General features: G+C 53.6%; 2 protein-coding genes across 8 annotated transcripts; one reads left to right on the top strand and one right to left on the bottom strand.

Annotated features, from left to right (window-relative positions):
- Positions 1–1,315: 1,315 nt before the first annotated feature.
- Positions 1,316–12,070, top strand: IFFO1 (intermediate filament family orphan 1). Of its 6 annotated transcripts, none has more exons than XM_030471639.1 (10): positions 1,328–2,238; positions 7,269–7,329; positions 7,416–7,511; positions 7,757–7,897; positions 8,343–8,351; positions 8,833–8,993; positions 9,476–9,596; positions 10,274–10,366; positions 10,551–10,681; positions 11,312–12,070. In XM_030471639.1, the coding sequence occupies exons 1-10, from the start codon at positions 1,541–1,543 to the stop codon at positions 11,412–11,414; spliced, it is 1,614 nt and encodes a 537-aa protein (XP_030327499.1). In that variant the 5' UTR covers positions 1,328–1,540; the 3' UTR covers positions 11,415–12,070. The 6 variants fall into 6 exon arrangements, with proteins under 6 accessions (XP_030327501.1, XP_030327500.1, XP_030327499.1 ...); XM_030471638.1 differs by having other exon boundaries at positions 8,809–8,993; positions 9,476–9,584; XM_030471636.1 differs by having other exon boundaries at positions 8,809–8,993.
- Positions 8,713–27,062, bottom strand: GAPDH (glyceraldehyde-3-phosphate dehydrogenase). 2 transcript variants are annotated; one of them, XM_030471643.1, is made up of 12 exons: positions 26,970–27,033; positions 26,349–26,392; positions 25,685–25,784; positions 25,326–25,432; positions 25,150–25,240; positions 24,852–24,967; positions 24,654–24,735; positions 24,368–24,519; positions 24,166–24,244; positions 23,857–23,940; positions 23,591–23,710; positions 8,713–8,724 (listed from the first exon to the last, which is right to left on the bottom strand). In XM_030471643.1, the coding sequence occupies exons 2-11, from the start codon at positions 26,369–26,371 to the stop codon at positions 23,609–23,611; spliced, it is 936 nt and encodes a 311-aa protein (XP_030327503.1). In that variant the 5' UTR covers positions 26,372–26,392; positions 26,970–27,033; the 3' UTR covers positions 8,713–8,724; positions 23,591–23,608. The 2 variants fall into 2 exon arrangements, with proteins under 2 accessions (XP_030327503.1, XP_030327502.1); XM_030471642.1 differs by lacking the exon at positions 8,713–8,724 and adding an exon at positions 22,965–23,266 and having other exon boundaries at positions 23,613–23,710; positions 26,970–27,062.
- Between the last annotated feature and the right edge of the window lie 146 nt (positions 27,063–27,208).

Here is a 27,208-nt window from a genome sequence, read left to right as displayed (position 1 = left end):
AGGGAGGATGCAGCCAGGTTACTGGTGGGAGAGGAGGTGTTAAAAATGCAAATGGAGAGCCCAGATTTGCAGGCAGGACAGGGGAGACAGGCAGGTCACAGGACAAAACTGATGCTGGACACAGCAAGGTGGGAGAGGGGAACGAATTTCATATGGTCAGCTCCCAGGCAAGGAAGGCAAATGAGTAATGGAGGGATGGAGGAGCTCTGTAGGTCTGGAGGAGAAGCAGCAGGGAAAATGCAATAGGCAGACTCCCAGTCAAGACTAGCAAAGCTGGTTACCATCAGTGAGTCCAGGCAGTTTCTGGAAGTGTGGATTGAGCCGTCTCTCGGATCCCAAAGGAAGGGCTGCAGCACCCCACAGGAGCCTGCCCACATCCTGCCACAGAGTTCAATGTAGGGCAGTGCTGGGCATCTCCTTTAATTCAAACCCATTGCTTGCTCATCCTTTGCTGGCAGCTCAGCTGGGATCTCAGAAGCTGCTCTGTGCAAATGCCATGCTCAGCTGCACAGATGAAGTCCTGGGGGAATGGGTAATGAGCATGCAGGCAGCAAGGTAACACAGGTGTCCACATCCATAAGTGTTTATGTGTGCAGTCTTACCCAACGGAGTGAGGGACTCTGCCCGTGCTTCTTGCAGCATTGACCTGGGGTTGAGATCAGGGCCAGGGGGGAAAGATTGTAGGAAAAGAACCTAAAACAGGGGGCAGGAAACAAGAGCCGAGGCTGCTTTGTGAACAACAAAGGAGAAAGCCAGCCACAAGCCAAGCATGATATTTGAGAGACCGGCTGTCTCCACACATCCTCCTCTGCCCTCCGGCTCGCCATTGTCCGGTGGCAGCTCTCCGTAGGCGACTGCTGATGGAGCAGGGGCAGGGCTGCTTTTGGAGAGGGATTCGAGTGAGGACAACGAGGCGGGTTTCGGGGGTGCAGAAGGAAAGTTATGCCCTTTTTAAGGGGGGCAGCACTGGGGAAAGCACTAAAGCTATGCAAATATTACTACTAATAAATAAAAAAAAAAAAAAAAAAAAGCAGCAGCACAGGCACACCGAGTTGCTGCTGGGTTGGTTGATGATGGTGCCCAGCGGGACTTCAGCTTTTGGTGCTGGAGAGGGATCCCCCCCAGCCCCGCTGCTCCGGGGCCGTACCCGCCGGAGTCCCGCTGGACCTGGCCGCGCTGCCCGCCCGTGCCCCATCTTTTTGCCTGAGCAGCCTCGAAACCCGCCGGAGCGGACCCTCCTTCCCCCCCATCCCCGGGCGAGGAGGGGCGGGGGGCCGGGCCGGGCGAGGAAAGGGAGGTTTTCGCCTTGTCCCCTCCTCTGCTCGCTCCGCCCGGGGCCGGGCGGCGGGGCGCGGGGCCGGGCGGGGTGAGCGTCTCTCCGGCCCCGCCGCATCCCCGCCGCAGCGGAAGCCGCACCCCCGCCGCCCGGACAGCCCGGGCGCAGCCCCCGGCGCATCCCGCCTCCCCGGCGGCGCCCTGATTGGCGCCGGCGGCCTCGGCTCCCCCCGCCCCGCGACCCGCTCCCCGTCCCGCTGCCGCCATGAACCCGCTGTTGGGCCCCAACCTCTTCCTCCTGCCGCAGGAGCAGCAGGGGCTGCCGGGCCCCGAGCTGCCGCCGTCGCCCGCCGGCCGCCCCGCCGAGCCCCTCGGGGGGGAGCTGGCCGCCCCGCCGCCCGCCGGCCCCTTTCCCGCGCCGCCCGCCGCCATGGCCCTCCGCAACGACCTGGGCTCCAACATCAGCGTCCTGAAGACGCTGAACCTGCGGTTCCGCTGCTTCCTGGCCAAGGTCCACGAGCTGGAGCGGCGCAACCGGCAGCTGGAGAAGCAGCTGCAGCAGGCGCTGGAGGAGGGCGGCGGGAGCCGTGGCCGCGGACCCCCGCGCCGCGACCAGGCGGTGCAGACCGGCTTTGTCGGCCCCATCCGCTCCCTGGGGCTGGGGCTGGGGCTCGGGCTGGGGCCGGCCCGGGCGCTGGGTTCCCCCGGCTGCCGCCCCGGCGCGCCCGCCCAGCCATCTCCCTTCCCGACCGCCTCCCGCTTCATGCCCGGCACCATCTGGTCTTTCTCGCAAGCCCGGCGGCTAGGCCCGGGGCCGGAGACCACCCTGGTGCAGGGACCGGGGGTCTCCTGGGTCCACCCGGACGGGGTGGGCGTGCAGATCGACACCATCACCCCGGAGATCCGGGCCCTCTACAACGTGCTGGCCAAGGTGAAGAGGGAGCGCGACGAGTACAAGCGCAGGTGAGAAGGGGCAGCGGGAACGAGGGGCCCGAGCTGCAGCCCCCGAGGGACCGAAACCATCGCCGGGGAGGCTGCGGGGCTCTAACCCGGCGGGCGCCGGTGCGGGAGAAGCAGGCGAGGGGAAGAGGCGGCCCTGGCCTGACTTCCCGGGAGTGCAGGCTCCAGGCAGTGTGAGGAGGGGTCCTAAGGCAAAAACATACACCCCTGAAAACGTGTATCTATGCCCGGGTCTCCTCGCTTTCCTCCTGGTGTTTGAATCCCGTCGGGATGCTCGCTGAGCCTTTTTTCATCTTACCAACCCGGCACGAGGGACTAGAAATGCCTTTCCAAGCAGGGAAGAAATAACATGACTCCAGGAGTTGGCGTTTTAAAGGGAAGGGGATCTGGAAACAGTCGGGAAGGAGGAGCAGTCAGAAAGTAGGTGAGGAAGGTGAATGTGCAGCAGTGAGCGGGTTTGGGTTGGAAAAGGCTTCTGGGAGGAGAAGGGCTCTTTGGATACATAGGAAGGTGCCAAGAAGCCCCTTAGAAGGGTGGCTGGCTCCCCCAGACCCTTCCTACCCCCAGTGCTCTCCCACCCAGTACTTCAGCAGCAGCGAGCGGTGCGGGAGCACCCCACTCCTCAGAGGCTTTCCTCCCAACCCAAAATAGCTGTGGCTTGGCATGTGCCTCGGAGAAGGGCGAAGCAGAATGCAAAACTAATCTCTTGGCCGGTTCTTCTTTCCCGTGCCGGGCAGCCGCCACTCTCGCATCACTTTTGTTTCAGCCCAGTTTCCGAAGCTGCTTCCAGATCCACATGTAGGATGAGATGAGGTAGGGGCTGGCATCGCTGGGTCAGGGTGCAAGGCAGAGCAGAGTGAGACCATCGCTGGCGACTGAAACCACCCAAGCGACTGAGTGCTTTTTCAGAAGAGAAGTCACCTTATGGTGCTTTAAAAGCAAGTTGAAAGTAACCAATTATGTACCCAAAGGAGAGAAGTGGTGTGCTCTACCCACAGGAGCCGTGCTGCTGACCTGTGCTTCACAGCCATGGGTTCTGGTGCCAAGATCAAGGCCAGGGATCCACGATGACATCTTATGTCTGTGGCTTTATAAGGCTTTGGCTGAGCAGACTTGCCTGTCGGACTCTCCAAAGGCACCGAGCAAGACATGTGGAAGGAAGAGTTGGCATCTCTTCTTTCCCACCAATTGCTGCGTGCACTTAAGGCCTTTTATTGTTAAGCCAGGGGTCAGGCTCCCTCTCCAGGGGCGGGCAGCTCTTCTTGCCTTGTGTTTTCAGATCGAATAGCAGAGAGCTGGAGCCAGCTTTTTGGCCAGGAGGGCTCGAGACTTAAAGCTGGTCACCTGGAGGGGACCAAGTTGGGTTTGTTGGTGCTGTTCTGGGAGAAAGGGGAGCTTTTTGGAGTTGTCCCGCTCTGGCAAGTGGGCTTTGGGGAAGGCTGCAAGGGGGTGATGGAGGGAGCAGGGATGCTGGGGGCAGGCAGTGGTGCACCACAAGCTGCTGCGGGCCAATGTTGTTGGTGGGGTCTATTTTTGGACTGTGTTACCAGGAGCTGGGGGAAAGCAGACCCCACCCCCAGATCCTTTCCAGCACCAGCAACTTTCTGGTGGGTGCAGCCAGGTCCCAAACAGGGGAATGGAACAGGAGGATCCCATTTCCACACGCTTCCCCATGCTGAGGGCTGACACCAACGTCTCCCAGGAGCAGAGGTTTCCCTGCCATGACTGGCTCTGACCTGGGACAGTGTGGCTGGTGTCATCCCTTTGCCACCTGCCTGGGAGCAGAGGGAAGAGGCCGTGTTAACGCCCGGCTTCCCGTTTCTCTGACCCATGGCTTGGGTGCTTGAGCTTGCACTTTTTTCAGGGCAGTGTTGCTGCTGTGCACCCCACAGCTCTCAAAGCGGTGCCACAGAGGAGCTTCTCTCTGCATATGCAGGGCCTGGAATTTAAGTCTGGGATCTAGGAGAGGTGCAGGGGCAACAGGGTGGGACAAGAAGAGATGCGGCAGCAGGAAAGAGGCTCCCAGGAGCCGCACTTGGGAGGAGCGGACTGAGGCTGGGTGGCTTGGAGAGGGGCAAATGGTGCCTGCGAGTTTCATACAGAGCTGCCAAGCACTGGTGATCTGAAAGTCTCATCAGATGTCTGCTACCTCTGTATTCTCAAGTAGTTTCTATCTTGGATGCTACAAGGACGTGCTGGAGGTGTGGGGCTAGTAGTGTTATGGCACAGTGTGTTAGTCACAGGATGGTTTGGGTTGGAAGGGACCTTTAAGGATCATCTAATCCAGCCCCCTGCCATGGGGTTTCACTAGATCAGGTTGCTCAAAGCCCTGACCTTGAACACTTCCAGTGATGGGGCATTCACAACTTCTCTGAGCGACCTGCTCCAGTGTCTCACCACACTCATCATAAAAGAATTCTTACTTATGTCACATCTGAATCTACCCTCTTTCAGTTTAAAACCATTGCCCCTTCTCCTGTCACTACAGGCCCTGGTAAAAAGTCTCTCTCCATCTTTCTTATAAACCACCTTTATATATTGAGAGGCCGCAAGAAGGTCTTTTGTTGATGTAATTGCACTCCAAGGACGTGCACCAAGCTGCAGGGCATTCACCATTAAGATGAAGCTCAAACATAGTCTGAACATGGCAAGATGGGGAAACATTCAGCTTCAAGCCCCAAATTCAAGCTTCAAACATTCAAGCTTCAAGTGTGCCCCGCAGCACTGGCAGTGAGGCACCCCAGTGCCTTTTGCAGCAAACAGGGGGTTTTAAAGATGCTGGGGGGGTTGTCTATTTCATTAAGTGAACTTCTTGAGGGGACACACCTGGGAGAATGGGTAGCGGCTGTACGGACAGCACTGCATCTTGTCACGTCCCCAGCTTTGGGAAGTTTGCCCTGTAGCTGGCAAGAAGATGGCCGGGTATGTCTGCTGCTGGGACCCTCCTGCTCTCATTCTCTACCTTCTCCCAGTGTTTCAGCCTTTGGGCAGGTTGTTGCTGTCTTGCAGCAGCGCAGAAAGGATGTGTGTCTCCCTTGGTGTGGGCTGGTGGCCGTGGGGTTGTGTGGGTCGCTCCTTGTGGGGTTGCCAGGTCGCTCCTTGCTTCCAGCCAGCAGTGACCTGGCAGCACTGGGCAGCACAGTGGGTGCAGTGCTGCAGGCAGGTTATTATTAGGAGTGGTGCATTGCAGGAGGGAGCAGGGAAGAAGGAGCCAGGCGGGAGGCGAGCGGGAGAGAGGTTTGGAACGGATGGGTGTGCGGATTCGGCACTGGCGGGGTGAATCGCTGCTGCTTCCCGCCTTTAAATCAGTGTTTATCTGATCTGTGCTCGTGTGAAATGAATTCTTCCAAGGATTAGCAGCTGTGCTTTACTTCCCCAGTCAGCCCGGGCTATACAGAGACCCGGAGGGAGGCGGGGACCAAAAAAGAGAGGAAGTGCCACGCCGGGAAAGATGGTAAAAATTATTTCTTACGATGGAAGACGTTTTTCTCCCTGGGGAGCGAGGCCTTGTTTGAACAGTTCCCATATAAGGGCAGTTCTACCTTTTATCTTTCTCCTTCCCTCTCTCTTCATCTCCCTTTTCCCCCAAAGGGATGGGAAGCCCCTTTGACTCCCCTTTTATAGCTGCAGTGTGGAGCCAACACCAACAAGAGGACTGCACGCTTTGTCTTTGTTTGAGTTAGGAGCAGCATTGCCAGCCTTAACAGCTTAGAAATTCATAAGCTGGGACTCTCCTACATCATCGACTGTGGAATACCCTGAGACATAACAAGTGTGAAAGCTTTTCGTATGCTTTCTCGTCTCCTAGACCTTAGGATTTGTTTTTCAGACTTGGTGTGAGTAAGCTAGAAGAGAGATTGTTCACGTCCTTGTGCAGGGTCGTGGTGCCTGTGTTGGTGCTTGCAGGCATGAAATAGAACCCGGAGATCACAGCACAAGGCAGGGCCCAGCTCTGGTTGCTTTCCCAGAGAAATCTCACTTTCTCGGAGAAGCCTGACTCTCCCAGAAGAGGCGGGAGCTGGGTAAGAATGCAGCAGCCCTGCCCCGTGCCACATCGCAGCGCGCACGCCAAACTGTCTGCTCTATGAGATAGTCATTTAGCAAAGAGCAGTACGGCCTGGTGGCCTCCCAGCAGATGATGGACTGGGCCAACACCGCAGCATGGGCCAAAATGATGATCTCATGCAGTGAAATATAATATAATAATTGCTAGGTGATGTATACAGCAAGGCCGGGCACCTTGACGCTCAGCCTTTTGCAAAGCTGCAGAGCCTAATACAGTGCCCACTGGCCAACCTGGCACAAACTGGGACAGTCCATCCTGCTTCCTTGTAGGATGGAGCAATGTTCTTTAATCCAAACTGTTACACAGCAGTGCGGTCAAGGAGACTTGTGCCCCTGCCCGGGTAGCATGGCCTGGTGCAGGGCAGCCCTCTGCATTGGTACAGGCAGAAGAGCAGCCCTTCATTTTGGTGCACATCATGGTGCAATGTGGCTTGGTATTAGGTTGGGGTTTGTACTTCTGAACAGCCCGAACTGCAACACTGCAGCCATGCAAATGTGGTCACAAATATGATGGAGATGGGGGCAACTCTGCAATATCTGCAATCCCTTTATTGAGTGTCAGAGCTGAACCTAATATGACCCAAGGCTGGGGGGCTCAGGGGGGAGATGGAGAGGCTGGTGGGCTGCGTTGGGCCATGGGCCAGCCCCAGAGTGGCAGGGCATGCAGAGCAGCTGCTGCGTGCAGCCTGTGGTTGGTGTCCCCAGCTCCCCCCATTGCGGAGCAGGCAGCCGTTGGCCAGCCCACAGCAGGGACAGTGGAGAGCTGGTGGGGCAGGGTTTGTGGCTGGGAGGGGGGCTGATGGGCTTGGCAGCTGCCGTCCTCTGCAAACAGGCAGTGATGCATTCCTGGGCATGTTCTCCTTCCCGTCATTACCCCCTCTTGGATAGCTTTGGGGTGAGCAGCTGCCGCTCCCTCCTCTCTCTTTGGCAAGGCTGGTGGGATCTGACCAGCGTGTTTGTCTCCCTAGATGGGAAGAGGAGTACACGGTGCGTGTCCAGCTTCAGGACCGGGTGACTGAGCTGCAGGAGGTGAGCATCACTGTCCCCCTCCTTCCCCTGCACCCCAGCTGCCCTGTGCTGATGCTGATTTGCACATCTCCCTTTGCCTGCAACAGGAAGCCCAGGAGGCTGAAGCCTGCCAGGAGGAGCTGGCCATGAAGGTGGAGCAGCTCAAGGCAGAGCTTGTTGTCTTCAAGGGACTGATGAGCAATGTGAGTCCCTAACCCCTCTCCGACCCAGCGGCAGTGTCGTACCCAAGTGGTGGGGCAGCAGAGAAGAGCAGCTCCTTGGTGGGGCATGTTCAGCACAGTAGTATTCTGGCAGGGTTGGTCCAGGGTGCAGCGAGCAGAGTGGGGAAGTAGATGCAGTGCTGCAGCACAGGGGATAATGTGGGGATTGCTGTTTGCCTTGCCTAATGCTCCTCCTTTGTCCCCCTCCTGTGGTGCTGTGGGTTCAGAACATCACGGAGCTGGACACCAAGATCCAGGAGAAGGCCATGAAGGTGGACATGGACATCTGCCGGCGCATTGACATCACTGCCAAGCTGTGCGACGTGGCGCAGCAGCGAAACTGCGAGGACATGATCAAGATGTTTCAGGTGAGAAGTGCCTGCTGCTGCCCCAGGCTCAGCCACTGGCTCTGGGGAGGAGAGTTCCTCAAGGAGGTAGAAGAGACACCACCAGCCCCCTGCTAGGGGAGACACTTGGTCACCCTTGCTCCTTGCAGTCCCTTGCTCTCTGTCTCTCTTGGGAGGACCAGGTGAAAGGGCACAGAGAGGAGGTAGAAAGCTCCAGATGTTGCTTTGGGCACCGAGAGTCCCCTCAACCTCTTGCTGACCTGTTGTTTTGGGCCCGGGGATCCCGCAGTGGTAGGGGAGCAGCTGCAGGAGGGAGACGAGTTGCTTGAGTGTCTGTCTCTAACTCCATCTCTCTCCTTCCCCTTCCCCTCTCCGTCATCTTCTCTCTGTCTCTCTTCTCTGTCTCTGTCTCTTTTCTCTTTCTGGATGTTGCTGCCTTTCTGTCTCGCTCTCTTTGTCCTTACAGAAGCAACTGGTTAGTTCCATTCAGTTGGGAAAGTGTACAAATTTTAAACTTTCTGTAAATAAGGTCGGACTGTAAATATTGACATATGTCACCTTTTTCAGACTCTTGTCTTTTTTCCTGTTTCTGTCACTGTGTTTCCCTGTCTCTGTACTGGGCTGGTGGGTGATTTCAGTTTTTCTGCAGTAAAGCCACATTGTTATTTTCTCATCAGATTCATAGATTCCATCTTTAGTTGCTTAGTTTTAATTTTAGGAAATGCTAAAACCATGTTTTATCCATTGCACCATCTTTAACCTGATCATAATGAGCCCATCTCTCTCTTTCTCTCTTGCTTTTCTTCCTTCCTTTCTTCCTTTCTCTCTTTCTTTCTCTCTTTCCCTGCCTTTCTGTCCCTCCACCATTCCTTTCCCCTCCATCTCCTCCTGACTACCTGCTCCCGACCTCGGACCCGGCCTCGTTTCTGTAGTCTCTGCACTTGTCTCCCGTTAAGGTCCCAGCCTCGGTGGGGCGGAAGCGGGAGCGCAAGCAGGTCAGCGATGAAGACACCTCATTGTCAGAGAGCGATGCCTCCCGAAAACCTGAAGAGGAAGAGGAGGACGAGACCACGGCCATGAGTATCAATGAGGAAATGCAGAGGATGCTGAACCAGCTGTGAGTGCGGCTCTTCCGCACCTCTGCCACCGGCACCGAGCCAGGCTCTGGCACCAGGCTCCCCGCTGCTGCCTGGGATGGGGAGGGCAGGGGGGGCTGTGGCTCCCCTCGCAGGGGAGGGTGAGATGGGAGGTGCTGCTGCAGGGTACATACACCCTGTGCTCTGCAGCACAGTGGGACTAACCACCTGGGAGACCTGAGCCCACCCGTGCTGTGGGTGGAAGCTGGTCCAGCTCCTCTCCTCTTGTCCCCTTTTGCAGCTTTTGGGAGTCCTTGCCTGAATTTTCCAGGGCTCCTGACCATAAAACCAGCCCTTTCCCATTGCACTGTTGGGTGTGGGCACACTTGAGCTCACCCTGGCCAGACCTTCAAGGGCTTCAGCCCTGCCTGTTAGCAGGGGACAAGGCTTTCAGCACCGATGCAGCCCTCTGCCTGCTGGGGTTTTCCTGCTGGGTGCTGATATGCTGTTCCCTTGCCCCCAGGAGGGAATATGACTTTGAGGATGACTGTGACAGCCTCACGTGGGAGGAGACAGAAGAAACGCTGCTCCTCTGGGAGGACTTCTCTGGATACGCCATTGCAGCCGCAGAGGTGCAGGGGGAGGTAACGGTGGTGTCAGGTCCCCTCACTGAATCAGCCTTGGGTTGGGACACTCGGTCCCTCCTGGGCCTGGGAAGATGCTCCCTCAAAGACCAGACTCCAGAGCCTCCATCCATTGCAGGCCTGTATAGACGCTTCCTCTCTACATCCCATCTTCTCTAATGAATATGTTACTGCATCCTTGTGAAGGTCTCCTTCTTAGACAGAGTGGGGACGTGTAGCATGAAAGATGTGCTGAGGGCATGGCCCACGCGTGGGGAGAGCCACAGCCCTCCCAGTAGAGAAAAACCTTCTCTGGTGGGCTCTTCAGCCCACCTGCCCGCTGTGCAGCAACTCTGCCCAAACAGAGGCCTCAATGTCTGGCCAAATTCCTTACCATTCCGCATCTTCGGCCCTTGGCAGTCCCCATGGGATGTGTTGCACTTGGGGATGGTCTGTGCTCTCCAGAGCTTCTGGGCAATGGCTGGGCTTGTTCTGGTCTGACCTGCTCACTGCCCAGTGTGGCAAGTCCTGGGTCTCTCTACCCCATGTTGGCAGAACTGGCTTGTGCCTTATTTATACTACACTGCTTATGTTTTCCCAGTGTGCCAGTTCTTTCTCTGACTTCTCTCTCTCTTGCCTTGGTTCGTCATGTTGGATACCTCCCTGCCTCTAAACATGCCATCTCCTCTCTCCAACAGCAGGACGACAGTCTGGAGAAGGTGATCAAAGACACAGAGTCGCTGTTCAAGAGCCGTGAGAAGGAGTACCAGGAAACCATTGACCAAATAGAGGTAGGAGGAAGTGGGGGTGGCATGGCACAGAAGGGGGTGAAATGGAGTGGGTCCCCAGGGAGGGAGACACCATGCTGGAGCTGGTGGTTGGTAATGGAGGGCAGCAGCCTTGGGTCTGGCCATGCCCCCTGCCCTGCACTGCACTGTGCCTTGGGCTCATTGCTGCACCATTTCCCTTGTGCAGCTGGAGCTGGCCACAGCCAAGAACGACATGAACCGCCACCTGCACGAGTACATGGAGATGTGCAGCATGAAGAGAGGCTTGGACGTGCAGATGGAGACTTGCCGGCGGCTCATCACCCAGTCTGGGGACAGGTGAGCTCCAGCGGGAGGGCCGGGATACCCGTGCTCTGGGCAAAGGACTGGAGCCAGGGTGGTGGTGAGTGGGAGCTGAAACATGGGGTAATACTCCTGCCCTGCCCCAGTGCGGCATGGAGAGAGCACAGTTCCCGGAGGCTCTTGGGCTCCTGATGACCAGCCTCCACACCTCTGCAGGAGGTGGGCTGTGGCACAGAAGTCAGTTTTGACAGGTGAAGCCATCTCATCTCTTATCACCCCAGCTGGTGAGAGGAGCTGCTGTTGTGCAGGGACATAATATAAGTCCCCATAGGCATGTGGAGCCAGGGTGGCTCCAGGCAGGGGACCTCTGTGGTGGGCTTTCACTGGCCCCTAGCCTCACATGCCTTGGCAGGGTCCTCCTCTGGGCTGACCCCTCCAGCATCTCCCCCAGCTCTGCTTCATACTCTGGACCTCACTGCTGGTGTCCTCTGGGACACCCTCACCAACCTCTAAGGATTCCCACAGACTCACACATGCCCCAGGGGAATGAAAGAGACACTAAATCTTCTCTCTTCCTTGCTCTGGTGCCCCTTGCTCACAGCAAACTGGGTCCTTTCCCTCCCCGTGGACAGTGCTGTGACTGCTGCCCTTTACTCTTCTCCACAGAAAGTCTCCTGCCTTCACCCCAGCCTCCAACAGCGAGTCAGCCCCGAACGAGGAGAGTGAGGAGTCCGACCGTGACCCTCCCAGTGATGCTTCCATCAGATAATGAGGGGAGGCCCCACTCTGTTGGACACCCTTCCTGGTACAGGGGTGCCTGAGCCACACCTGAGAGAGACTGTCAGGGCCGTGGAGCTGCTGGTAAACGTCTGTCGCCCAGGCTCACTCCCATTTTGGGGAGCTTGGCAGATCCCGCACCCCCCTGCCACCAGATATCTCACAAATGGGAATAGCTAGATAGACCTGAGGGCCCTTGTTCGGCTGCTCAGCCTCCAGCCCCTTCTCTATTCCCTTTCCCTGCTTTGGTTAAACCACGGTTTGGGCAGGGAGGCTCCAAACCTGCCACGGTGGCATTCGCTGGGACCCAGGTGCCCCCAGACCCATCTCTTCCATCCTGGTACGCTTTGTCCTGCCCCCTGCCCTCCCTGCGCCACATGGAGCCGAACGAGAGCCGTATCTTCCTGCAAACTGGACCTGACACTGGTGCCAACTGGACCGAGCCTGGGACGCTCTCTGTCCTTGCTGCTGGCCGGTGCCTGGCTGGTCCCTGTGCCAAGCCGGGCACCTCAATCCCCCCCTGCCTCCACCAGGGCAGGGGCTGAGTCCTGCTCACGGTGCACTTTGCTTTGCCGCACATTGGCGGTGTGCTCACGTCTGTGTTACAGGGACAAGGGGTCATTAAATGGGACAGTTTCCTTTTCTACAGCTTGGCTGGGTGTGGGCTTTCCTTGTGCTGCGTGGCTTGAGGTTGGGGTTGTCCTCCACCGGACCCCCAAGCCCACATCAGTGGGGGCCTCCCATGGGACATTCCTGTCCCTTGGGTGTGCCAGATGGGGCAAGATCCCTGTTCTGGGAGCCACTGGCTCTTGACAGGCCATGTGTAGCACTGGTGCTGCATTGGGTGCCTTATTCTTAACCTGGGTCACCATTGATGCTGAGGCTGCAGGGTTGAAAATGAAGCCAAGTGTGGCTCACGACTTGTGGACCTTCCTCTCCCAGCGCTTGGTCTCCTCTGCCACACCAGGGCATCATCCCAGAGCATCTTCTCGCTTACCCTCAGCCCCATGTCCAACCTCTGCATAACCACAGTGGGGGTTCCCCTGTCGCACAGTCTGTTCTGGCATTTGCTTGGCTAGCCCTTGCACATTCTCCTCTGGTGATGGGAGGCTGGGGTCTGGCAGGGTGGCAGGAGCAGGTGAGCAATCTGCTGAGTGGCAGTGTTTTGCAGGGCTGTCCGCTGACCCAGGCTGTACAGCCAAGGCAGGCAACACTCCAGAGAAAAAAGCTTCTCTCAAGGTCCTGAAGGGAAGAGAAAGTAGATGACAGTAGAGTTTTTGGATCAGCTCTAAGATTAGATAAGAAAGATAAAATGAGGGCTGAGGAATGCAAGAGTTTTATCTCTGTAGGTTTGGCTTGAGTAGCTAACACTGACGTGCACTTGAGCTGTAAGCACAGGCACATCCTCACACCGCAGTGCAGAGGGTTGGTGTTTCGGCAGGGTGAGGTGCTCTGCCTGTGCCTGCAAGACATGTTAAGGCATGTGTTGGCATTTCAGTGTGGGCTAAGCTGGCTGGTTACAGCCGGCACCGAGGTGAGGCAGGAGACATGAGCAGCCGAGGAAACCCCCAGGCCAGGGCGCAGCTCCTGAGCCAAGGGCCTGCTGTGGCTGGGCTCCAACTCACAAGTGCCATCTTCACCTCTCAGGGGAGCTGTGGGAGCAGCAGGGTGCTGGATGGCAGCAGAGGTGTGCTCTCCCCGGGCTGTGAGGGAGTGTGCCTCTGCCTGCCCTGAGACAGGGTCTGCACCATGGGCCTCCCCTCCACACCGCCTTACCAACTGTTTCTGTTTCTTTCTCTCTTCCCTTTTTCTTCCTAAAAGGAAATATTTTAATCTGGCCTTTTATTTCAAGTGATGATGCCTCATGTGCAGTAGATTAGAGATCACGTTCTGTCCTGCCTGAAGGCTCTTCTGGTTCATGCAAGTTCCCTTTCCAGTATGTGTCTTTGCAGCGTTTTCTGCTCTTTCTCTGCTGTGGAGATCTCTGTGAGTGGCCGGCTGAGCCTGGCTTTCCCTGTGCATAACCCATGACATGTGTACCTTGGCCTCTCGGTACTGCTTAAGAAACCCACAGGACTGTAGAGCATGTTTCCTGAGAGATTTCAAGCACGAAGTGCAGAAGGACTGACTGGTGCTGCCAGACGCCTGTGTAATAAGACACATGGCACCCCAGTCCCACACTGCTTGTCAGAACTTCATTTGCGGTGAAACCAAGATCTACTCCACCCATGTATTCTCTGTATTATCAGCAATAGGCTCAGTTCCCCCACCAGTGTGATAGCTCCCAACACCTCACTGGCAGGGCATGCGATGCTGATCCTTTGCCTCAGCAATTTCTCAGCATGAGAAGCACAGCCCAAGGCCTCCAGTATTAGCGAGACCATCTCTCCTCCATCTACCTGTCCATCAGTGGTGACCCCGCATCTTTCATGCAGGATATGAGGAGATGCAGACCTTCCATCTGTTCTCTGTGGGCTCCTCTGCATTCCTTGGGGAGTATCTAGCCTGCTTTTCTCTACCAGGAGCCCTGCTAGGAACTGTGAAGCCTACGAACTGCTCAGCACTGTGTTGCTTCTTACATCCCTAACCTCATCCCTTTTCCAGGACACTTCTTGGCAGCCTCTGCTCAGGAAGCACTATCAGAAGAAATTGTCTATCAGAGACCCAGGTCTTGGCTGCTTGATCTTTCTGAACACCTGCTGGTCTGTATTCATCTCACAGACAATAATTGTATCTCATTTCCCCTTAGACCCCAGCCCATTCAAAAATCTTTGTTTGGCCTAAACTTTCTGAAAGACTTGGTTGCAGGGGCAGCTTGGCCATGGATGGAGTGGGCCTTTTCCTATTCTTGATCAAGATGATGAATTGATGAAATAAACTTTGGAGGAGTGGGACAGTTACTCTTTGCAGCTGACCATGCTCACCCGTGAGCATGTTGCAGCAGAGTCTAGTATGGTCCTTAGTGCACCAGCACAAACCCTGGCACACAGGGGGCTAAGTCCTGTCTCACTTGGTGTACATACATTAATGTTAATGTTTACTGCCCAAGTACAGTCCACGCATGGATGTCTTAGTGAATGGGGTTCCATGACAGGATGCATCCTGGGCATCCCTCTGTCAGCATCCATCTCTGGACTGTGGCTGCTGCCTTTTGCCCTCCATGGATATTTGTCCAAGACCATCCTTATTGAATTATGTCTCTCTGGACTGGCAGTGAGGTCTTCTTCTATTTAGGCAGGGTGATTCAGCTTCCTCACCCTGCAGAAGTCCATGTTGGTGGAGACTTACTTGAGCAGTCTGGAACCGTGCTAGTGGTTGTTTTGGCTTCTCCCTCCACAGCATTTGGACCATTGTGTCTAGGTGAGGACGAGCACAACTTCTGTATCAGCAGTGGGAGTGGCACAAAAACCCCTCCTTTGAGGCAGGAACTGTCCCTGGGCTGGGACAGACCCACTTGTGACCATCCTACCTCCATGAGGCGCTGAGGGAGACCTTTGAGCTGGTGGTGAGAGGCGCAGTTTGCTGCCATGGCCACTGTGCTCCATGCTCCCTGTGCTGAGATCAGCCTCTTGGTAAGGGATGTCAGACTGTGCCAGGCATTTTGCAGAATGAGCCCTGGCTCCCTGCTGAATGCATTTCTGATCCTGTGGATGCAGAGTGGCCTCTCCTGCCCCTTTGCTGCTGAAGTTCCTTAGGACTCATCTGAAAGGTGAACTCTCATTCTCAGAGACTGTCTATGGCAAGATAGCTTTGAAGCCAGCCCCATTGAGTTTCTAGATGAAGGCTACCAGATATTCCCACAGAGAGGGCGGGGAGCATCACCCTGCTTACACCTCATCATGTGGATGTGGAATGTTCTCAGTGGCTGTAGAAAGGGTTCAGTCAGACTAACTACTAAGTAGCCCAGATCTTATTCCCTATATTAAGCAAGCCTGCTCCCTCCCTTCACTCAGTCTTGGATCCCATCTATTTTAGATGGTATCTCAGAACTGGAAGAGTCTGACTTGTCCATCCACTCAGTTAAGGTCCTGTATTTTCCACTCAGCACCTTTCCACTGAAGGTGCTGTCCCACATGACTCAGCTTTGTGTGAGTTAGCTTTTCTCTGTTCCAGGATTCCTTAGATGGGCCTAAATGTGATGCTGATAGCTTTTGCTGGAGCAACTTTTGCTTCCCTGGTGAACTGTTTATTATTCTGTTTATCCTGTTTCTTAGCCAAGAGGTAGGAGAGATCAAAGCTGCACAGAAAGTTGTTCTTATTTCTGGCTTTGAGCTGGGAAATTGGCTTTCCTAAGCCTTGTACCTCTGCTGCAAAAGCTTCATTTGTTCTCGAAAAGGCCGTACTCTTTATGGTTTGTGCTATCTCAGGTACCTGTGGCACAGAGTGTCCCAGAACTTGCACTTCATGAAGAATGTCAAATACTCTGGTTACAGGCAAGAAACCTCCTTTTGAGAGGTCAGAATTAACACAGAACACAGTGGAGTGTTGTGTCCTTGGAGGAGCACTTGGATGATGCATGGACAGGCCTCTGAAAACATCTGGCAAGCCTCTATGCATGGTAAATAATGCTGGGAGCAGTAGTAAGGCAGCATGGAGAACTGGGTGTACTACAGACAGCTTTAAGGAAGCCCAGTCACCAGTGAAAATCCTATGAGATCGTGAGAGGTGTTTTAGGTGTGAATTTTCTAAGTGCTCGGCCCACTTTCTCTTAAGATGGGAACAAGGAGAGGATGTTGTAGGTCCTCTGGCAGCGGGGGTTACAGATCTCCTAGCTTGGAGGGCAGCTGTAAGAGCTGGGAAGGTACTAGGGTAACGCTATGGAAAAGGAGTTCAAGCAGCCACCACAAGGCACCACCATCACGCTGAACCAGTATCACAACAGATGGGAAGAGGCAGCATTTCTGGCTTCGACAGCAGACTGCATGTGGACAAGGTGGAAATATAGAAGTTCTCAGGGTAGGAGGAAATGTGGTTAATTGGTATTTTTAATGTTCACAGACACATCACAGAACTGCCAGCTCACCAGTCCAACTTGTTGGGTAAAGGTGGAATGGGCAAGAGCCATTGTGAATTGGGGTTGCAACCTGTGCTAAAAATCAGAGTCATTCTAGAGCTAACAGCCATAAATATGCTCTGACATAGAGTTGTGTCAAGGCATTGAAGGGTCTTTCATATACTCCTGAATTCCTAAACAAAAGGTGGTGATTTATTTTTTAAAAGTGCCTCTTTGCTTTGTGTGAAAAGGAAAATTATGTTGTCCTGGAAGTCTTTGGCTGGGGATACTGGAGAATATGCTGTGCTGTGGAGTTGCTCATTAACTTACAAATGATGGCATACCCAACTAAGGCAGTGATGTTAGATGTCCTTATGACAGATGAAGACCGGGTTAGGATTGATGCTTGCCTCAAGAGAAGGGATCAAGTGAGAAACAAATCAAGATATCACCCAGGACAAAATGCCGTAACAGAGTACTGCATGGTGTTACGTAGCCATTTCTTACAGTGAAGTTGTTTAGGGTAAGTAGGGAGATATTTGGAAAGTGGAGAGTTTTTCTATTTATCCAAAAAGCTGTGATTTAGTCCACATGAGAAGATAGTTTTCAGTAAACTACTTCCTGGAATAAGTGGCCATGTGACAATAATACTTAGAAACAAGAATAACTAATAAAAATAATAAAGCCTGACCCTACTTAATAGTAATAAACCTTGTAACAACTACAGCAAGTGTGGGTGGGGAAAAAAGGAATAGAGGGACAAAATAATTCAGCTGTCTAAAACAAGGTCTTCAGCTACTCCTACCACCTCAAGGAAAAAAACGAACAATAGCTGCATGTCTAAGGACACTAACAAGTTGTTCTAGTTATATTTAAAGAAAAATCAATCCCAGCAGTAATATAAACCTATTGACTTAGGTGAAACTGGAAAAAATATCAAAATTAGGCAAAAAAAAAAAAACGGAAGTACTCACCAGCTATGTCTGTTCTGTATTTGGAAAGAGCAGAATGTGGTCAGAGGGGAATGATGAAGCACTTTCCATTAGCACTTAAGGAGGATCCTTGGCAGGATCTTCTCGGAATAAATATTCCACATTTCCAGGCACAGGTGACCTAGAGCATGCTAATGCAGAGGTGCACAGGGTGCTATAGGGGCGAAAAGGCACCGCACGAAGCCTGAGGCTGCTTGGGGGAGATGGGGTAAAGTGATGCTGGGCAAAAAGAACAGCGCTGTCGTCATGCTCCTGCAAACAGTATTTTGCAAAGCACTCAAACCCCAGTGGTGGTGAAAAAGCTTTTGCTGCTGAAATCCATGGTTTGCTGGTCTCGGTTTTTAAATGCGTTGGGGAAGACAGTTATAAAAAGACTGAGTGGATGGGTGAGCAAGTGACGTCAGTGATGGGTCTGACAGGCCACATATGAAAACCAATGAGAAACCAGTGGAGGGGGGAGGAGGAGGGTGGAAATCACGAAGGAATGGGAAAAATCTGCACAGATTGGTGGAGGGACAAGGAATTGACAGACAAAACTGATACTGTTTTTGATGCGTGGAAATGATACAGGCTCAAAAGGAGTAAATATCTCAGTCCAAAATGCCAAGAAGCATTAAAATATATTTTTATAAAAAGTCAGAGCATATACATATATGGCCAATGTTTAAGCTATGCATAGAAGAGCAAGAAATACTAGTGACTAACCATGCTCTGGACAGCAGGAAGGCTGGAAAGACTTAGGAAGCAGGGCTCACAAGGACCCTCATGTGAGTTCTCAGCCAGACGCTGAAGCTGATGACATCTTCAGGCATTGGTGTGCTTTGTCCTGCTTTGCATCACAAATCAGAGTAGGTGAAGCAAAAACTCCTCACCATGATTCCAGGCTGGAGAAAAGTGCTTTGAGAGGGAAAATTTTAGTTATTTTGCTCCTTAAAAACATGAACGGCAAGCAAGCATTTTTGCCCAGTGCTTGAAGTTACTTCATGACGATGGGCTAGATGGCAGTTTAGTGAGGCTGAGAAAGGCATATTAGGAGTCTGAGGAGATGGGGAAGCTGGACGCCATGTGCATTCAGTAAGATTTCAGTATCTGCTTGGGGTCCAGTACCTAAACCAGCACCCAACTTGGTAATTAAAAACCTGGAGATTACAAACTACCTATTTTTTTTTTTCTGTCCCAGGACTCAGAGCAAGGCCAATAAAGGTTGCTCACTTGCTCGGGGGAGAGTTGGGCAACTTTCCAATGTCAGAGTTGTCTCCCCCACTACACGTATTACTTCTCATTTAGCAACCTTGAATTTCACCCACCATTTTAGTAACCCAGTCACAAGATCCTTCTGCACCTTTCCACAGGCTGATTCAGTGTTGAGTGTCCTGCAGCATTTTGCACAAACAACAAGCCTTGGCACCCCGTGCTCCAAATTGTTTTGAAGGGGTTGAATGGAAATGACCCTGGGGCAGATGTCCTAAGACACTGGCCACTTGCGCCTTCTCAGTCACCATCAGCCTTGCCACTTGTTTTCAGCCTGGATAGGGTAGTCTTCCCTGGTCTGGGGCAGTTCAGGTCCTTTGAAAGGTTTTGCCAGTTGCTTTTCCTCATATAGGCGGGCTGATGCGAGAGCTGAATTACTTATAGCGTGCACTTACCTGTTCATCCATTTTGTGCTGGAGGCCGCATCTGGGTCTGGCACCCGGTACTGAGAGTTTGCTGCCCTTCATGTTCTCAAGTCCTGATGCTTCAGTTTGCATCAGTGGCTTCTTCTCATTGCTGCTGAGGAAAATCTGGGAAAACCCAAAAATCGCTGAGGAAAATCGCTGGGAATAACCCAAAAGCTCCTGTAACAGCAAAAGATCAGTTTTACTCTTCTGCCATGGCCTTATTTTCCCTAATCACTCCCATACAGGTTTTTGGCAGCTTTCTTGTCTCCTCCGTGCATTCCAAGATACATTTGGAAAAGGTTTTCATACTACCTTTCCTATTTGTCCCAGTTTCCAAAAAAAATCTGCCTTTTTTTGGATCTTAAGGTTAATTTGCTAGTATTTATGAGTTTTTCTTCTATATTCATTTGACTACAGCTTTTTGACAGCTGCCTTTTCAAATCTTATGCAGAATAACCCAGTACTACTGTTCCTTTTAGGAACATTTAATTGAGAATAACTCCCTCAAGAAGATGACATTTCTATAGTAAGATAATATTAAGTTAGCTGTCCTGTAGTAAGGAATTACATTCAGCTAGAAGAGTAAGTAACATATTGTTTGCCCAAAGGTAGGCAGCTTGTTTTTGACTGTGCTGTGAGTCCTGCCAGTGTCCACAGGGGTATTTGAGTACTCTGAGTTTAAGTCATGAACCTGCATTTTGCAAATGGCATCTGATACAAAGGAGCTTGGAACATTATCAATTAAGATATTTTTCTTATACAACTGTGCAATATATGCCTTGTGCCACAGTCTTTCCTCTCAGAGCCCTCTTCCTTGCACAGATCTTGTGGATTGCTTTGCTCAAAGACTTATTTAATTCAGAAGTGGACAGAGCATGTTTTAAATGTCCAAGACTTCTTTTACTGTCCTTATGCAGTCACCATGTTACATTTTGGTGTGATTTTCACTACATGGCATCTTAATGCTGAAGTTTCATGCTGGCATCTTGAGAATAAGGTGATCTGAAGACAGCTAGCTATTTCTTGGGGTAGCGATGCATGTGTGGTAGTGTTGTGCAAATGCCAATGAACTATAAAATAATGTGTCTAAACATTCAAAGTTACCATAGAAGGGAATTTTCCTGTAACACCACTACTAATTACCATAGTGCAGCATCTCTTGAATTTCCTCTCTCTTGAAAAACCACGAAACAAAAGGTGCAGCTTACCACCCCTAGAAATGGTTGGTTGCCCATCGGAGTTGTCCCTTAGGTCAGCCTTACAAAGGGTTGAAGCCATCTCCCAGGCACATCCCTCTCCTCTTCCATGGGCCAGGCACCAGCACAGTGATCCCTGGTGCCCAGCCCATGGATGAAGGGCTTTTGTCCAGGATCAGTGTCTTTCTGTACCTTCCCCTTGCAAGGTGTTCATAAACCAGAATGGACTCTGGCTTATCACAGATGCTCTTGAAGCCAGTTTGTCCCAGCAGAGCAGCATGATTGCTTTTAGTTCCTTTTCTGAACAAGAGCCTCTTTACGTCTGCCTGAGCGCCAGCCTTCCCTCACCAAGCGTTTCTGCTGGTTCTCCTTAGAAATGCTTTCGGAACAAGCCTAGAGCTCCCCTACTTAGGAGAAAAGTCTTCTCCAGAGAGAAGCAGCTGCCACAGCAGGTCTCCCACCTTTACCCAATGCCATCTGCAGTCATATATTGCAGCTTTTCAAATTAACAAAACCAGACAAGATTTTTAGGACAGGGCTGCACATTCTTGGACAGTCTGACCACTGAGCTAGCTTTTCCATCTGCCCGGAGGGGCCTTGCTGTGGTGCCATCTGCAGGCACAGTGTCTGGTTGTAAAATGAGGATTTAAGAGGAGAGCTCTGCTGTTTCAGGAGCTTATATGAGAGAGGAGACCAAGCCCTCCGGGCAGTCCAAAGGCTGCCCGACTTGTTTGCCACATTTGCTTTCCCTGTTTCAATACAAGACCAGCCGTGATTCCTGGCTTGCCTCACCTTGGTACCCTATCACTTTTCCAAGAATTTCAAGCAAGATTGTAAAACTGCTGAAATAGTATTTTAAAAGCAAAGTGAACTTTTATCTGAGACCTTCCCAGCAGTTGTTGGTCTGAGAGCACACATTTTTTTCCTCCACCCCCCAGGTTGTATGAATTTGCTCATTCCCACAGCAATTTGATCTCAGGCTTGATAGGGTTCTTGTTAAATAACAAGAGTTCTTTTCTTTGCTCTAAGTGAAGTTTTAGGCAGCGTTATCTTGCTTAGGAAACATAAGGCTCTTTAGAGGAAAAAGGTGGCTCGTTGAAATGCTCCTACTTTAAACCCAGTTCAAAATATCTTTGTTTTACATGGGAAAACAAGCACCCCCCCAACAAGGTGTTTTAGCAGCCTCTCTGCACCTCAGATTACCAAGGCGCTCGTTGGCATGCACACAAGTATGCAGGCAGCAGCACACAGCACAGCCATTCAAAGCACCCAAGCGCGGCAATCGAGGACAGGATGAGACCAACCCCAAGACTCATTTGTAAGCCTAAGAGGGCTGCAGGCTACACCTCTCCCCAGCAGAAACTGAACTCCACTGGGAGGGCTGCCTCCAGTTAGCCCCAGCATCAGGCAGCTCCCATTTAACTCCAGAGTTACCTAAAGCTCCTGCAGGGCCATTTGTGGGGTAAGCCAGGTATTACTGCTAACCCAGGGCTAGCAAGCTGCTCAGAGTCCCAGCTCCTATGCCGAGACAGGTTGTTCAACCTTTTTCTCTTTGCAAAGCAGCTTTGAGTCATCGCCCTCTAGTCCAGCAAACATTTAGTTTTTACACAGCCCAACCGATGGAGATAAGCAGCTCTGGGAAACTATGTCCAACATAGCTTCATCCTGACAGTTTAAGTCCTCCAGCTTAAGTCCTCGCTCCAGGTCAGCGTCTAAAGCATTTGGGGTCCAGACAACAGCTCCAACCCTGCCTGCCAGGGAGAGGACAACACATCACAGCCAGACAGTAAAAGGAGCTGCTAAAAATGGAGCACCACATAATTTTATGCAACACATCACTTATCTACCCTAGCGTTCACAGAAGGCTCAGCCTCTGCCCAGCAGTGTTCGTGCTTCCAGGGGAAGGTTACACAGTCCCTGTCAAAGGGCTGACACTCACCTTGCAGAGATTTGCTGCTCAGGAGCTTAACTGCAACTGCCCCTCCTTACGCATAGAATTAAGCCAGAATTAAGACGAGCTACCACCATGGTAACACTGGCTGCCGACACGTCCGTAGGCAGCCATTTCCTCTAGGACAAGCCGATTCATTTAAAGAAGTAAAAGCAAATGAAAAATCCTCCTTGTAGGATTTCTGCAAAAGTAGGAAGAAGGAAAAGAGACAATTCCTGCTTCTTGTGCCCCTTTGCCAAACCAAATGCAAAAAAGTCATCTGCTCAGCACTTTACATGCCTCAGACAAGCAAATCCAGAGCTAGAAGGTGGATGGAGCAGCAGAGCTGCCTTTCATTCTACCACACAGTGCTCTGGTGAGCACAGCCCTGCACCACACCTTATTTTGGCTCAGGGGCAGGAGTCTTGCTCTTGCATCTGGCAGAGGTGGCTCCGCCAGTCTGCACACCACAGCTCTGCTCTCTGCAGCCCAGCACTCAGGGCAGATAGGCCGTTGCTGCTCTTTTCAAGTCAGGAATCCCAGGTTGTGCCATGCCTATGCATGATCCAAGTTGTCCAAAACAACTCTTAAGGCATTTGCTGTGCCTGTCACCTAGAGTCACCACAGCCTCAGTGTCCATTCAGCACTGCTTCAAAGAGCTGGCCCAGCAGTTGCAGCCAGGCTCTGACAGCTCCTCTTAAATCAAGCACCTAAGTTTGCTCACTGAACACCCTCCCCCCCCACGCTTCCATTTTCCACAGACAGGGAAGGCATTTCAGATGGTGATCACTTTTATTGATGTAAGGTGGTACACAAACAGATCAGTTTCTATCAGCCTCTCCACCTCCCCCAGGCTCTGGGAGAAGTTGGAGGAGTGGGGGAGACAAGGGAACAGAACTGGCCTCTCACTGCAGGATGCAGAGCTAAGCGGTGGTGAAGAAGGGCAGGGGCTCCAACAAAGGAGAATCCTGCTTCCCTAGGCAGCAGGGGGGCTGTGTGCTCGGCTCACTCCTTGGATTCCATGTGGACCATCAAGTCCACAACACGGTTGCTGTATCCATACTCATTATCATACCTGGGGACAAACAGAAGTGGTGTCACAACTGACCCATTCCTTGAATCCTTTCTTCCTCCATTGTTCCAGTTCCTCTGCCCCATCTCCCACAACTGAACCAGGCAACTTCCCATCCACTTCCAGAGAAGCTAGCAGTAAGCATCCCTTCCACGGCCCAGGAGGTGAGGGTGGTATAATTTTGGATAACAAGCAATCTCACTCCAGAGTGTTACACACTGGAGCCACCCTCCTCAACAGGGGTCTGTGCATCCCCATCCAGCAGTGATGAACAGGACACAAGTCTGTGCTTGCCTGTGCCAGCCCCTGCCCCCCAAGTCTCCCCACACCACCCCCAGGCTCTGCCTACCAGGAAACCAGCTTGACGAAATGGTCGTTCAGTGCAATGCCAGCACCCGCATCAAAGGTGGAGGAATGGCTGTCACCATTGAAGTCACAGGAGACAACCTGTAACAGAGGGAAATCATAACACATAATTGCTACCCACAGCAAGAAGCAGAAGTTACCAAACTGGGATCCCGGCAAGGCTGGTACCATCAGAAAAATGATGTAAGCACCAATAACCACATGCCAAGAGTTGAGGAATTACTTACCTGGTCCTCTGTGTATGCCAGGATGCCCTTCAGGGGCCCTTCAGCAGCAGCCTTCACTACCCTCTTAATGTCATCATACTTAGCCTGAGAAGAGACAAATTTAAGATGGTCAGATCCCAACTCACAGAAAATGCCCACTAGAGAGGTGGGAGGGAGGATAGACATGGAAGCACCATGGCAGGTGCTGTTTTCACAAAGATTACAGCTTAGGAACAAGACGGATGCAGACAGGGCAATTCCAAGTACAAGACAGACTTCAGAGGAAGCAGGGGCAAGTCTGTTTTTTAGGGCCTTATCCACATCACTTACTGGTTTTTCCAGACGGCAGGTCAGGTCCACAACAGAGACATTGGGGGTTGGCACACGGAAAGCCATTCCGGTAAGTTTCCTGTGAGAGACATGAGTCAGCAGGGAACAGCACACCTCTGCCAGCCCTCCACGCTGCTAGGAGTGGGTCAGAGCTGGCCAGGCACTGGCTGCCTCCTCCTGACACCCAAGGGACAACACTCACCCATTGAGCTCAGGGATGACTTTTCCCACAGCCTTAGCAGCCCCAGTAGATGCTGGGATAATGTTCTGGGCAGCACCTCTGCCATCCCTCCACAGCTTCCCAGAGGGCCCATCCACTGTCTTCTGTGTGGCTGTGATGGCATGGACAGTGGTCTGGGAAGAGAGCACAGGTGTAAGAACACAGGCAATACTCTCCAGAAAAAAGCATCCCAGGAGACACAGGGAGTATAGATGCTTTCCCTCTCACATGAGGGAACCTGTGCATATGGCATAAACTTCAGACCTACCATAAGACCCTCCACGATGCCAAAGTTGTCATGGATGACCTTGGCCAAGGGCGCCAGGCAGTTAGTAGTGCAAGAGGCATTGCTGGGTTGGAGAGAAAAAGGCACATCAGCCAGAGGTAACACATCTACAGAGGCAAGATGAGACCCCAGGCAGCTGGTGAGAGCTCCAGGCCAAAAAGCATCTTCCCCTCTCCTTACCTGACAATTTTCAGAGATTTGTCATACTTTTCATGGTTGACACCCATCACAAACATGGGAGCATCAGCTGAGGGGGCAGAGATGATAACACGCTTAGCACCACCCTTCAGGTGAGCCTGGAAGAAAAAACAACAAAAAAAGAGAAGATTAGATAACCCAGCAAACCTCCAACAGCTCACTTCTACCAGACAACCTCCTCTCCCTCCCAGCCCCATTTTGAGCAACTCTGTATAGAGTGATGCATCCCACAGGCATCAAGAGCATTATCCCTTCTTCTGTGTGCTACTGTGGCACTTACCCCAGCCTTCTCCATAGTGGTGAAGACACCGGTGGACTCCACGACATATTCAGCACCAGCATCTCCCCACTTGATGTTGCTGGGGTCACGCCTGAGGAAGGACAAAACTGTAAGAGCTGCTCTGCACAATACCTGCTTTCACCTTCCAGGGGGGCAAGAGGCAGAGAAATACTTACTCCTGGAAGATGGTGATGGCATTCCCATTAATCACAAGTTTCCCATTCTCAGCCTTGACAGTGCCCCGGAAGTGACCATGAGTAGAGTCATATTTGAACATGTAAACCTAGCAAGAAAAGAGGGAGGAAGGTCAGGCACCTTGGCCACCATCTCCCCAACCCTTGTTCTGCCTACACCACAGTCCCAGCTTTCCACCTCCTCAGTGACCTTGTCTAACCACTGCGCTGTACTGGGCTCTGCTGAACCTCCCAGCTCTGTGTCCTCTACCTCACACCCGGTTTTCCCAGGAAGCTACTAGAACAGAGCCAGAGAAGCCCTACTCGGCAAGGCCCAGAGGGGGCACTGCAAAGCAACTCACCATGTAGTTCAGATCAATGAAGGGATCATTAATGGCCACCACTTGGACTTTGCCAGAGAGAACGGCAGCCCGGGTGACCAGGCGGCCAATGCGGCCAAATCTGGGGAGAGACACAGACACGGATGAGACAGAGCAGCAGGGAAGCTGCCGGCCCGGGCATGGCCCACTGCCTTCCCACGGGATGATCTGCTGCTCCCTGCCCTGCAGGGCAGCTGGGAAGCAGGCAGCCGTGTCCAAAGGCCGATGCACCTCGGTTAAAGATTAAAAGCGACCCCCGCACCAAAAAGGTCAAGCGCTAAATTTACTGAGAGCCCCGGGTATCCGGTTACTCCTCAGCCCAGCGGGATAAGTCACATTCCCAGGGCCACCACCGACATACGATCCATCGGACGACCTTTCCGCAGGGGGCTGCAGCCCGCCCGTGGGGTGCAGGGACCCCCGGGGGGGGCGAGGCAGGCGGGCACCGACAGCGCTTCCGGGGTGAGTCACCCCAAACCCGCATGGAAGTGACTCAGCAGCCGCCGTGCCCCGGCCCCTCCGCGCGGCACAGGGCTCCCCCCGCCCCAAATCCCCCCCGCGCCCTTGAGCCGACCTTGCCCCCCCACCCACCCCCCCCCGCACCGCCGGGCGCCTGCCGGTGCCGCAGCCCGGCCCCGGCACTCACCCATTGACTCCGACTTTCACCATCTTTGCCTCTTCGGGATGTTCCTGCGGGCACAAACCGCCGGTGAGGCGCAGGGAGCGCGGATGGGGCGGGAGGGAACCGGTCACCGCCCCCGGCAGCCGCGCCTCGCCTCGCCCGCCCCGGGCACCGTTAACGCCCCGCCGTTAACGGGGGGGGGGGGTGGGGTATTGCGGGGGTGCAGGGGTATGCATGCACGTGCGTGCGCGCGTGCACGCGCTCGGAACCCGCCCCCTCCAATCCCCCCCCCGCCTCATCCCATCCTCCCGGCCCCGCCTGCCCCCCCCCCCCCTCCGGCGGCCTGTGTGTGTCGTCCCCACCCGCCGACTCTCCCCCCCCAAAATGGCCTGTGTCTTCCGTGTCCCCCCCGCCTCCACCTTGGGGCACTCCGCTCCGCGCCGCCTTTGTGCCCGCCGCCACGCGGCCCCGCTCCGCCCGGAGGGGAGGCTGCTGCAACCCCCGCTCCGCCCCCCCCCCCCCCCCCGGAGCCAGCCCCCGGTGGGGTGATGCTGTTAGGTTCCCGCCGCCGCCGCCCCTCTTCTCCCCTGCACACCACCCCCACGCACACAACCCACCCCCCGCCGCTGCCCTCCCATCCGTTACCTGCTGCCTCTAAGCCTCCCCGGCGCGCAGTGAGAAGGTGGCGCAGTGCCGCTCCGCCGCCCTTTATACCCGCGCAGAGGAAGGGCTGGGGCCCGCCCCGTCGGGCCGGCGCCGAATGGGAGCGCAGGGGCCGGGCTGGGCTACGTGCGCCCGCGCTACGGGTGCGGTTGCCTCGGTTCCCCCCCCCCCAACCCCACCAGCACCATCAGTCCCCATTACCCCCCCCCCCAGTAACAAAG

The sequence above is a fragment of the Strigops habroptila genome, chromosome 2, assembly GCF_004027225.2.
Source record: "Strigops habroptila isolate Jane chromosome 2, bStrHab1.2.pri, whole genome shotgun sequence".
Lineage (NCBI taxonomy): Eukaryota > Metazoa > Chordata > Aves > Psittaciformes > Psittacidae > Strigops > Strigops habroptila.
Note: the sequence above shows the minus strand (reverse complement) of the source record. Positions and strands in the feature narration are given on the sequence as shown.

What these genes read in the sequence shown, in the direction of transcription:
- IFFO1 (XM_030471636.1), top strand. Translation starts at nt 1,541, where the DNA reads ATGAACCCGCTGTTGGGCCCCAACCTCTTCCTCCTGCCGCAGGAGCAG. An exon ending in GGGTGACTGAGCTGCAGGAG is followed by an intron (nt 7,330 to 7,415) that starts GTGAGCATCACT and finishes TGCCTGCAACAG; the next exon opens with GAAGCCCAGGAGGCTGAAGC. An exon ending in TCAAGGGACTGATGAGCAAT is followed by an intron (nt 7,512 to 7,756) that starts GTGAGTCCCTAA and finishes CTGTGGGTTCAG; the next exon opens with AACATCACGGAGCTGGACAC.
- GAPDH (XM_030471642.1), bottom strand. Translation starts at nt 26,371, where the DNA reads ATGGTGAAAGTCGGAGTCAATGG. An exon ending in GCCATCACCATCTTCCAGGA is followed by an intron (nt 25,241 to 25,325) that starts GTAAGTATTTCT and finishes GTCCTTCCTCAG; the next exon opens with GCGTGACCCCAGCAACATCA. An exon ending in GCATCGTGGAGGGTCTTATG is followed by an intron (nt 24,520 to 24,653) that starts GTAGGTCTGAAG and finishes CTCTCTTCCCAG; the next exon opens with ACCACTGTCCATGCCATCAC.